The sequence below is a fragment of the Chaetura pelagica genome, unplaced genomic scaffold (genome assembly GCF_000747805.2).
Source record: "Chaetura pelagica isolate M959 unplaced genomic scaffold, ChaPel_1.0 scaffold3, whole genome shotgun sequence".
Taxonomy (NCBI): domain Eukaryota; kingdom Metazoa; phylum Chordata; class Aves; order Apodiformes; family Apodidae; genus Chaetura; species Chaetura pelagica.
Window position 1 is genome coordinate 3,005,309 of NW_009952974.1, and position 12,412 is coordinate 3,017,720.

General features: G+C 44.8%; 1 protein-coding gene across 1 annotated transcript in view; it reads right to left on the reverse strand.

The window, feature by feature from the left end:
* GLI2 (GLI family zinc finger 2) overlaps positions 1 to 12,412 on the reverse strand; it is a 142,218-nt gene that overhangs the window by 56,787 nt on the left and 73,019 nt on the right. The window contains 1 exon segment of the mRNA XM_009996042.1: positions 8,546 to 8,651. Within this exon segment, the coding sequence (XP_009994344.1) occupies positions 8,546 to 8,651 (106 nt within the window).

Sequence of the window (12,412 nt, forward strand, 5' to 3'; positions counted from 1 at the left end):
AGAACAGGCATGAAAAACCTCCAAGGCAGAAAACTGTGTAAAATCACAATTTCTCAGAGCAGTCTGGCACACAGAAGAAAAACATACGTAGTTTAGTGTCAAACCCAGGGATCTAGAAAGCCCACTTATACACCCCCTTTCCCACGGGAGTACTCTGCAGATCTGAGATTTGCCAGAGTCACAGCACCCAGCTCAGCTCTTTGGTTTGTGCAGATGTGTGTGCAACATTAGCTGCAGGCAGGGCATCCAGATTCACACTTCTGCCAAATAGGGTCCTTTTTTATTAGGTTGCAGGGTTTTTCTTCCCCCTTGGCCATCTGGGTGGTCTGAGAATCAGACCCAAAATACCTAGAATCTCTTGAACCACATGTTCTAATCCCTGCAGAGTTGACTCAGTCGTTCATCCTTCCAGGGTAAATTGACTTCTCTGCTCTTTGCTGCGTGGGGGGAACTTTTGGATGAGATTTTAAAATTTCCACTCTGTATCGACATTAAAAATCCTACATTTCTTCCAGTATCACAAGCCAGCACTCCTGCCATTAGTTTTTGTCTCTCAGCACCTTGTGTTATTTGCTCCCCATGGCCACTGGTAGCTGGGAATCAAGATTAACCAGCACCTAATGTGCCACAGGCTTCATTTCACAAGCCAGTGGGGTGGATGGGGCTTGTCCATTTATCTCCACACATAGCGGAAGGATTTCAGAGAAACACAGTGAAAACGAGGAGGCCAAGCAGATTGATATTTGAGTATATGCTGCAGGCTGCAGCCCGGCCAGTTCGTTAGTGCAGGAGGAAGGATATGACACCATGCAGCAAGTATCTGGCAGGATGTGTTGCACGAGAAGGTGTGCGGGGAGCAGAAGGGTGAAATTCAGGGAGAGAAAAATAGAAGGGTGGAGTGGGAAGGAGAAGGACATTTATACTGAGAAAGGAGTTGCTACAGGATACATTAAAAATTCAGCCAGGAGATACAGGACCAGAAAGGGGATCCGGCACACTCCTGTGATGTACAGGAGAAAGTGCTACACAGGAGCAAAACACTGCAACAGGTCTCATTGTCCCTTGTCCTCATGGCTGTAAGATGATGGTGACAGGTCAAACACCATCTAGAGAGGGGATTTATTCAGGATTAAGAAAAAAGAGAGGCCAGGAGGAGCAGTGCTCCACATTTAGCAAAGAGAAAACTTGGGAAACAAATTTCTAACACTGGAGTTCAAGAGGCCAGAAGATTGGCACTGAACGTTTATCCATTTTCACAGGATGCTGAAAGCAATGGAGAATGGGCAATACCACTGAGATAACTTCTGAAAGACCTGCACTGTCTGTTTAGAAGCTCTTTATAAAGCAGCAGGAGAATAGAGTTCAAATAATTTTTTGTTAAAGCACAAGCTTAACAGTGGATAAGGTGGAAGCATGAAGTCACTTTTAATCTACTATAAAGTGAGGTAAGCAAAGGGATTATCACTTAAGACTTGCTGACATGAAGCTCTGAGAATGACATTTAAAAGCAATGGTGGATTACAGAGTGACATCATATTAAACGAACACATGCCAGAGGTTTACATAAAAGACCTCAGAGATCAGGCTCTTGTTCTCAATACTAAAACCTCCGAGCTGTTTTTACACTTCTGGAGGTGATTAGGCTATATTAAAGCTGCAGTTTTTCATTCAGGAAGTTGTGGTGTCACGGCAGCAGCAGTTTGGTGGCCCAGATCTTCGCTGAGTGCTAATGGGCATGACTCCATCTGAGCACACCAAGGCCCCTCACTCTCCTGTGATGCTGCCAGTGTTCAGCAACTGAAGATCCATCCTAAATGTTTCTAGGTCTGATCAGTGTCTCACTGAACAGATTAGTGACTCTGAAACCATGCATCTTCAGGTCCCTCTGGACTTCAGGTTTGAGTTTTTCAAAGTGTTCTGATAGCTATTTAATTAAACACACATGATGAAACTATCCTCAATTTAAGGAAGAGCATACATGTGCAAATCTCTCTTACACTGGAAGATGCTTGAAAATTGCTAACAAGATTCAAAAGAGAAAGCTGTAGGGCTTTCCATTGGGTTGGCTGGGGTTTTTCCCCATATAATAGTGTATCAGATTGGAAAAACATACAGAAACATTTTAGCCCTGATGAGTGTTTTGGATTACGTATGCCTCATTTTCAGAAGACTTGATCAGCCTGTCCTCCCACACTGAGGTCGAAAGATGTTAAGTGTGTACCTTCTCAGTTCCTGCACAGGAACTCCTTTCTGATGCTTGAAAACATGCCACAGGCCCCTTCTGGGGAGCCAAAACATTCAGAGTCCACCTGACTTTTCTTAGATCTCAAAACACCAGAAGGCCAAATATTACTGTAAAGGCATTTTAAAGGTGAAAAAACAAAAACACAGATCAAATCAGAGTTATTTTTCCAGCTTCCAAAACAGGACAGTAGCAGCTCAATATTTAAACTATGGTGTCCTAGAGATGGATCAACTGACCATCAAGTATTAATCTTGGTAGTTTTCCAGTGAGATTGATATTGATAGTTCCCCAAATCACCTCCCCAAATCACCACCTAGCAAAGAGCCACCTAAAAGCAAAACACTCATGCTAATTACAGACCAGAGAGAGGTTGGAACCAGCCTTCTGGAGGAGACCAGCCTCTGCAAACCGTTGCTTACTCACACATTCTTATTTTCTTAAATAAATAAAATAAGCATGTGGGAGAGAAGGGGACAGAATAAATTGCATGTGGGAGCCCCCAAACCTGCTTCCCTAGTGAGCTGTGTATCTGTTTGGTTGAAGTCGTAAAACTTTGCAAAACCCATAAGAAGGCCTCTCTGAGCAGCTGTTCCCTTCGGCTCCAGAGCTCGCTCGCTGGATCTCCAAAGCAGCACAGCACCATCAATCACAACCTGCCAAAGATTTTTCTACTCTGGTAGCAAAGTAAATATGAAAACACACAGCTTTTATTGGCGTGTATACTCTGTGGCTCAACTGAGCAACATCCTTGCTGCAGGAACAACCAATACCTGGGGTCCCATCCTAAACTGCCTGATGGGATCAAAGCTGCAGCCTCATGGGAACTGTGTCCCACGTGGATTAGACAAAAACATTTATGCATGCCTGACAGTGCATAAAGGTGGCCCTGTGAGCTTGCAATGCCACCAGCTCCCCTCTGCCATCTGGTCCCCCAGGTGAAGAGGACAACCTAGAGCCCCTGGCACTACATGGGGAGCACTGCCAGTAGAGCCCTGGCAGAGCTCAGCTGGAGCATGGTCAGGGCCACAGAGGTGTTTGGAAAATTTTACTGCAAAGCTCCAACACCCAATTCCCTTCACTAAGTGTGTTGGAAAAGAGATTTTTTTCAAAGGATTCATATGCGACCATATTCAGGGGGTGTGTGTGTTTTTTAAATAGCAACAGCAAAAGGCATGTCTGTGAGAATATGAAATTCCACCTCTAAAGCAAGAAACACTAGTGCTTCTCCAAGTACAGTTATAAGATGATGATGATTATTTTTGGTACGGCTGAACAACATATTTTCCCTTAACCCCACTTGGCCTCGCTTGGCTGAATCTCACAAAAACAACAAAGGAAAGAGAAAAGCAGCCTGAAACAGAAATCCAACACGGAAAATTTTTGGTTCAACATGAAGTTTGGCAAATTTGTAAACACTTGAAATGTAGCCTTTTTATGATGAAAAGTTTAACAGTCACCTTGCCAGCCTGTGAATTACCCTGCCTAAGCAGCTTGGGAGCATTGGAACTGGTCTTGAAAAGGTATTCTGTAATTTTTAACAGAATAAAAAGAAAACAAACTTCAACAAGGAGGTGTAATAAGATCAGATAAAGAAAAAAGTGTAGGCTGAATATCAGGGAAAATCTGTAATATATTAAGATGTCAGGGAAATGGAGGAAGATCCATGATTAAACTAGATAAAATCCCTACCAGAGGGAAATTAAGGGCAACTCCACATTATCATGGAGATGGAGTCTTCTCTGTGTTTAGATTTTCAGGACAATTTAGTCCTCATGAAAGCCATGGAATTTGTGACTATCAGCTCAGGGATTTTTTTTTTATTTTTTTTTTACTGCTTTTAAATGTGAATAGAAGAGCAACAACAATATTTTGTTAATAAATACTATCAGAATTGCATCCTTAAACACCACCAGGATGTCAGTACAAAAACAAGGCTGCTTTTGTTTGTTACACTGTATAATGCCTGATGGCTTTTAACCACAGTTTAGGAGCTACTGTTAAAAAGATTCTTGCTGAGTCAAGCCTAGGCATGCTGTTTACTAGGGTTAGCCCTGAAGGCTCTTGCATTGGCAGGGACTTTTAAGCTGAGCTAAGGAGTTTTTAGTTATTTTTGTTTTGCTTTAAAAAACAAAGTTGAGAGAAGTGAAGCACACCTAGAAGTAGGGAGTAGAAGGGAGCTATCAGTAATCACCTGCTGTCTCTGCCAGCAGCCTTCCTCTGCAGTCAAGGGCTTGATCTTGCAAAGTTGGTGCTAAGAGACCCCTTGGTTTAGAGTGGAGGGAGTTACTGCAGAGACTGGGCCCCAGTGGAGTGAGCTTTTGTGACAAAGCTCACTAGAACATGAAACAACCCCTTTGTTAGAAAAGGACCTGGTTTAACTTAGCAAGTGAATTTGGTTCAGCTTTGAACCTGCTGAAACACCCTGGCTGACGACTTTTGTTCTGGTAACACCAATTTACACTCTGCCTACAACCAACAGAACAGAGTGGAATTCTGACAAATCGATTTCTTATCTTCAACTACTGTATTTTGCAACCTTAATATTAAAAAATCTTGCTTTGTGGTAGTGGCACCTCATACAATTTATATATACCAGTACAATTTCCTTTACTCAGTCTGCTCTAACTCTACAGTCCTGGAAGAGATTTTAGCTCATACTTAGTTTTACTCAATTCTGTATTTCATCCTATCACATTGTCCACTGGGCTCCAGTCCTGCCTTATGACCTCCATATGACCACCTCCATCCTTCACATGACCACAAGCATTGGAATCCAGGACAATACCTTGAATCTACAGCATTCCTGTTGGTTTGCACTGCAGGGAGCTCAAGGATCAGCTGAACAAGATACTTTATTTGACTAGCCAAGCAAGCACTATGGTTTTGCCCATTGTTCTTTAAGCCAAAAAAACCCCAAAAAACCCCAAACAACCCCAAACAAAAATATATATATATAAAGGAAAGAGAGGTGTAGAACCAAATTAGTAAAACCAATGGAGATTGTACAGAAAACTGAGTTGCCCTCATGACTGGAGAAACACTGAAAAAAAGTCTATAGATGTATATTTCAAGGCAATACCAATACAATCTACTTCTGAATGTATACAATAGATGCTCAGTGATTGGGAAGAAGACTCAAGCCCTGGACATTCTTTGTCATGCTATTTAACACAGAAATGACAGAAAGATGAAGACTGACAACAGTGAGCAGAAATGCAGCAAATCTTTCAGCTCCCTGTTTTGGCTTGGGGATCTTCTATTACTTGAGTTTTCCATATTCCTAACCATAATCTCAAAAAAAGGGTCCCACAGGCAGTACTGCTCAAGAGAGCCTTACAGATGAGTTCCTTACATTTAATATAAAATAATGTATGTCCTCATCAGGTCAAATAAAAACAGTGATGAAGGGGAATGCATTGGCATGTCACATCGAGCAATCAGGAAACAAACCTTTGACATAATGCAGCAGGCAGGTAGTAAGACCCCTTGGTTAGCAACAAATGACACTGCACTTAATTTACTATGCAATATTCATGTAATTAGATAAATTTGGTACCAGCAGGACAGCAGACAGCTGGACTACAGGCTTGATGAGTTGGGGGTTCTCTATCAGGCACCAATCACATTTATCATAAAGCCAAAACTCAATGACACAATTTTTTCTTCCAAACATTTACCACAATCTTCAAGACTTTCTTTCTTTTGGAGTTTACTTTAAACAGAAGGATGAATTTCGGCACCACCAAGATGGAGTTCAAATCTCTAGAGTCTTGACCATACTAGCAGAATCCACCCAGCCTAAGGACCAAGAGATGTGCAATTTCTGTGTGTGCTCTAGCACAGCTCAAGCACCATGTTCTGGATGATTTCACGTTGGACATTCTCCAGAGAGAGAAGGGTAATCGCTACGTTATGAGTTCCAGAGCAGATAGTGAAGAAGAGGAGAGGAAGACAAAAGAGATATAGAATAAAAACTAGAGGAAAGTGCAGGAGATGAGGTTGCGACGTTTAAAGAGAAAATTGAAAGAGAAAAAAGTAGTTGAGAGACTGATTTCCACAGCTAGTGAGAATTTTCCCAATGTGGTTATGCTGCAGTCTGGGACACTTGGAAAAGAGCTGAATAGGATTGGCATTCCCTTGACCCCAAAAAATCTCTCACAGACAAGATGCAGTTGGCTGCTCAAATTGGAGCTTCACCAGCCACAGACGCTGCAATTCAGCACAATGCCCAGGTAGCATCTTAACTAATGTTTCAAAGAAAACTATGTTTCCTCTTCCTAAGACCAAGTTATCTCTCTAGTACCTCACTAGTCGTTTTTGTGAAAGCTGCTGCTAGAAAGGTGAAGGATCCCTAAGAAGAAAGGCAATAGGTATTTACCAACAATTCTACCCAGCTACTAAACAGGACACTCTTGGTCTCCTGAGAGACAAATGCGGTCACTGCTTGATCAGTTAGACAACCCCAATATGATAAAATACTGGATCCTGTCACTTGGAGTTATGATTCACAGCTACATGGCACCAGCCAGCAAGGTCTCGGCTGTGTTCTGGCTGCAGATCCTGCTCCATGGTCCCCCTCAACAAGCTGCTGCAGAGGCTGAGCAGCCTAACCAGCCCATGAGGAGCAAAGAGGAGCACTGAGTGAGGCACACAACCTGGTGCCAAACATCTAGGCTTCTGCCATACTCTCTTCTAACCACTGTTTTGAATCTTGTTCCTTTCAGAAGTCAGTATGTGCTCTATTACCTGGAGCTCTAACTTATTAACTATCTCCCAGTATGTTTTTCTCTTCATCTGTCTGTCTTTCTTCCTACAACTTTTGCATGTACTTGCATGCAACACCGGAACTATTTAATTCAGCCCTCCCAACCTCCCCCAATTCCCATGTTAGCAACCTGCTCTGTGTTTTCCCCTTTGTGCACAGCGTGGAAGGAGCTGCTCTGCCCCTTTAAACATCCAGTCAAACTGATTGCCAGCCAAAAAGACAACGACTTTTCTTCTGGTAGGATCCAGGGGAATGCCCTATCATTTTTTCCCGCAGCATTTTGGAAATAGAATAAAGCTCTGGGAGCTGTGGGACTCCACAGATCTCCTGGCTGCCGCCGTCTGTGCTACTTGCCTCCTGGGGGCTGTTCCTCTGCTCGCACATATCCAGAAAAAGCACAGCTCTACAAACAGCCCCTGCAAAGCGGGGTGAGTGCTGACCCCAGCCAGATGATGAGGCCAAAACAGGGCTCTGGACTCAACAGAAGAATCAAAGCAATTAAAGTGATAAGCTCTATTTGTTCTTCCCTCGCTCTGTCTGAAAAATGATTCCAGTGCTAACAGGTTCCCCTACTCTGAGTGCCCTGTCCCTCAGATGATTGCTGAGCTCTGTGTTACAGCCATGAAGGATTTTGGGGTGGCCGTGGGACCACCAATCCCATCAGGTGACTTCTCACCTGTCACAGGAATGGTGTGTTTCAGGGACGAAGAGAAATCTTCCCAGACACCCAGTTCCTACAGCCTCTGCTCACATCTCTGCTGGGTCCTCTTGCCCTGCCCTGGTCAAAGCTTACATAAAGAAGGCCCATTTATAAACATGTCCTTTGAGATGTCAAGGAGTAGTGAGCTGCTCTGTTGCAGATGAGGAGATTTACCACAATCCCCCCTGCCAGGGTCCAGAGCCTGACTGGCATCTATGCTTGCTCCCCATTGCCCCAGGAAGGGGCAACTACCAAGAGAAGGTCACCATTAAAACCCAGGGTCCTTCCCCTCCAGAACAGACAGGGACACCTGCATGAGGGTCTTTTGCTTAACCACACTTCAGTAAACACTGTCCAGCATCTCTCCAGGCCACTGTTCCAGTAAAATCAAAGTAAATCACTGTATTCCTGGCAACCTTTCCCTTCAATCCCCCAACCAGAGCGCAGAGAGGAACACAACATGAGATGTCCAAACACAGGGAGCAGTGCTGGGTCTTTGTCAAGACCATGCCAGAAGTGGCCCAGGCACAGCGTGGCATGGGAAACACTGTGGTGCAAAAACACAACTCAAGCCTGTCCCCAGGACCTCAGCTGGCTAACGACACAGAGTCCTGTGCTCCCATCCCACCACGACGTGGCACTTGTATAGGTTTCGCGGACCTGCAGAGCACTCCTGCCAGGCAGGTCAGTAGTGCCACTGGACAGGGACAGTGGAACTAGAAGTGGACAGCAGGACCAGGAGGGCAGTGAGGCCTAGGACCTCAGCTGTGGGATTCTCTGTGCCACAGGTGGCCAACATTTTAGCAAGGCGTGGGAGCAGAGGTGCAAGACTTACCCGTGGATAGCGTGGATAGAGTGAGGTTCATAATGGTATCGTCCTTCCTGGTGGCGCATGTCAATTGGCAAAGGAGCGTGGAAGGCCGGAAAAATGTGCTGTGGCACTGTTGAGGGGAATAGAAGAAGAAGAAAAAAAAAGGGACTTCAAAAACTTTTCCTTTCCTTTTAAAACAATTTCAAAGGCACTAAATCTCCATGAATTTCAGAGCAAGAGCATTGCAAGACAAGGGGTCTTCATGATATCAGCGCTATCATACACCAGAGAAGTGGAATGAATAAATAATCAAAGTCAGGCGGAGAAATCCTACATCTTCGACATAAAAGATCTCCAACAGGGTTTTTGACAAAGACAAGCAGCTAAGCGCTCTTTGAACTTGAGGAGATTATAGGAAGCACCAAGGAAAACTAGACTTGCAACGCAAATCAGACTCAACAGAGGCTGGCAGGATCCAGACCTGCATCGTCCCTCATGCCTGGAGTGGCAGCAAACACCTTTCCTGAAGGTCTGTACACAAAGGCTGGAAATATTTACCTAAAAATGTAACAGTGAGAGCAGTGCTAATGCAGACTGCCTAGGCAGTCAGAAGAGGCTCAAAAGTGCCTACTGCCAGGTTCTGAGAGAGGAGCCCAAATTGCTCTCACTTGTAATCACTTGAGGCCCTATTTTTTATTCATTTGAGAAGCTTGTTTCATCTTTGATGGAAAGATAAAGTGGTCTCAAAAGGCAGAGAACACCTACATTGACTTATTAAATCTACAGATTTTAATATTTATTATTGACCCCAAAAGTTAACAGTGAGAATATCTGAACGAGTCTAACTGATGGAAAATTCATTGGATTATTTCTCCATGCCACCCCAACAACACTGTCTGGCTGCCTGGGCCTTTCCTGATAAAATCATGGAAGCTAAAACCCCCACAATTAGCAGAGCCTCGGTAGTGATACTGTACAATTGCCCTTTGATAGGGCTCATGTCACCTATAACGATGCCACTTTCTAGACTTGTACCAGCAATTGGCTTAAAGATAAAAGGCTGGTCTTGCTTTGCCTTTACAAACAGTCAGAAGTTCTTCATTAAACATTATTTAATACATTCACAGTCCTTCCCCTTTCTTCTCTGGCTTCTTGGCCTTTCTGTCTAACTAGAGACTAAAAGGAAAACAAAACCCACCTCCTAAGCGAGCATTTCAAAACACAGCCTGCACGCAGCACTTCACTGTGACTTGCCTCTGTGACAGGTAGCATCTCTCTGTAGAGTGGGGAAGCACCATCCAAAACCAAGGTGTGAAAGCTTGGGCCAAGTCTCTTGCTGATGCTCAGCAAACTCCAGCAGATGCGAAACTCTTTTCTATGAAAGACTTCAAAATTCAGCCCTTCACATCTGACGCTCCAGCTGCAGCAGAGCTAAGCTGACTCCATCCAGTGAGGGTGCGCTCCTTTTGGGTCTGCCGTGCAAAGCTTGCATGAAATCCCTGCATACGTCTTTCCTGGCATATCAGCAAGAGGATCTGAGGCTCCTACTCCCATTGCAACGTACAATCCCCAGCACAGCGCGGCACAGGCACGTCAGCCGGGCTGCTGGGAGAGGTGAGAGACTACACAAAAACAACCCTCCTGCCAACTCTGCTGAAAGGCGTTAAGCTAAGGTAGTTGAGTGGAAAGTATTTAAGGCTCCACAGCAGACTTGCTCTCCGTGCTCCAGAGAAGGGCTGGCAGCACACACAACCTGATACACTGGGAGCATTTTTGCAGCTCGCCCAATGTCAGGACACAGTAGGGTAACTGTTAACTACCTTCCCCCCTTCTGCTCCCCTCCCAAAAGCAGCTCAGGGACTGTATAAACTTGCATCCTGAAGGATTTGCTTTGGCGGGAGGAAGATTCACCCTTTAACGGTCCTGGATAGGGATGATCTCTTACATGAGGACACTTGCACGGACTCTTCAGTTTAAGAAGCAGCCAGTGTTTTTCCAGGTCAGAAATGCAGCAGCATTCAGCCATCACACCCCATCCCCAGCTCAGGCAGCAGCAAACAGCCTTTGGTCTCCCCAAACCATGCTCAACGCAAACCACTGCCAGGGCTGGCAGGCAGCTGGAGCTGATGACCTCCCTGGGGACACAATCCTACAGCTGCCATGGGGAGAAGGAGGTTTTACGTCACCACACACAGTCAAAAAAATCAACTATCCCTGCACAGATACCTGATGCCAGACACTAACATCTTTTCCACGCTGCACCCCTGGGCTGGGCTTCCTCCAGTGCTCACTCTGTATTTATACCATACAAATAAACCAAATTCTTCTGTGGTTCTGGGGTCACAGCCCAGCTAGAACCCCAACAGGTGAAATTTTCTAGCCTCCCAAGACAGGGCAGCCACTCTGTCTGTAAAGGGCACATCCAGGGCTGGGTGAACCCCTAAACTGCAGGAAAGTGCAAGGTGACATGGGCTGAAACCGTGTCAGGCATGGTGGTAATGTTTTAATGATATGGAGAGTTATAGCCTAATCCTTGAGCCCATTCCCTGGGCCAGGTTAATTAATTAATAGTAATGAAACTATTAAGAACAGCAGGTTAACCTGAATCTCTTAAAACCCAGGCCAGCTATGGTTTATTTTGTAACTAAGCATTTCTAAGTGATTGAATGCCAAGGCAATATTGGAAATTTTGTGCTAAAAGAATCTTTCCTTGTCACTCAGGAGAGCTGGGAAAAAGAAAATATGAGGCGTTTGTTGCCTGGCCTCCTTTCCTAACTATCTGCTGGTATAAAAAATAACATCTGAAGAGAATTTCTCCCTTCTTACACTTCTGATTATTCAAAGGGAGAAAAATTTCCATGAACTTCTTTCCTCCCCCCTGGCAGTTTGTTTTTAGCATTTCAACCTATTTGGACCACAGAAGGGTAAGCAATGCCCCTGCCTTGGTGCCAGATTTAGTCTGCCACTCTTATTTCCGACTCTATCCAGTTCTTTGTACTTTGCTGCCACCGAGGTCAAGGGAAAGGGCTGGTTTTGGTGATGTCCCTTTGCAACAATCCCACATCAGGGTTTCCCCTCTGGTCTCTTCCCTGGGAGGATCAGCCAGACTTTCAGGCTCTGGTGGGGCTGGTGCTGTTCCTTTTCATTCTCTTCCAGGTGCTTGGCCAGAAATAAAGAATGGTTTTATAGGCAATCAACTACCAATTCATAAATGTCAGCCTGGCTCTGCTTCTTGTTCCCATCCCCTCCCAAAGAGGACAGTGAGCTGGCAGCAGGACAGCAACACATGCCGTTAACAAAGATGGATGTTTTACACATATGAGTTAAAAAGACAATTATATTCAATTACTTCAAGTAAGTCACGGTGATGTATTCCTGAATAGCCATGGGAAGGGCAATGTGATGATTAGGGCAATGAATTTGCCAACTTTAATCTAATCAAGACAATCTTTTGTTTAGCATTATCTTCTTTGCAGTGGCAAAGAAGATTTACCAAACCCAAGTAATCTTTGCAGATTTAACCCCAAACCTGCCCAATGAGCACTCACAATGATTGTTTTAAACAGAAGGAAGAAGGTTTTAGCAGGAGGCCTGGGGGAAGCTTTCCCCCAGGAAAAACTTGGGCCACCCCAAGCCAGGTGGTAGAAGGCACTGGGGTTCAAAGGCACAACATGGCACCTCCAAGAGTCCCCCAACACTAGAACAGCAAATAAACATGTTTCCCAGCTCCTGCAGAAGAAAGAGAAAAACCAAAGAGCCAACCAAAGCAGCACTCAAGGGGCAGGGTGTTTAATATGGAAGGAACGTGGCTCTTGGTTGAGCCCGTGGAGCAGCAGCAGAGCAGCCAGGTGTGTTTGGGAGGCCCTACCTTCCACCCGGCCACTGCTCCTG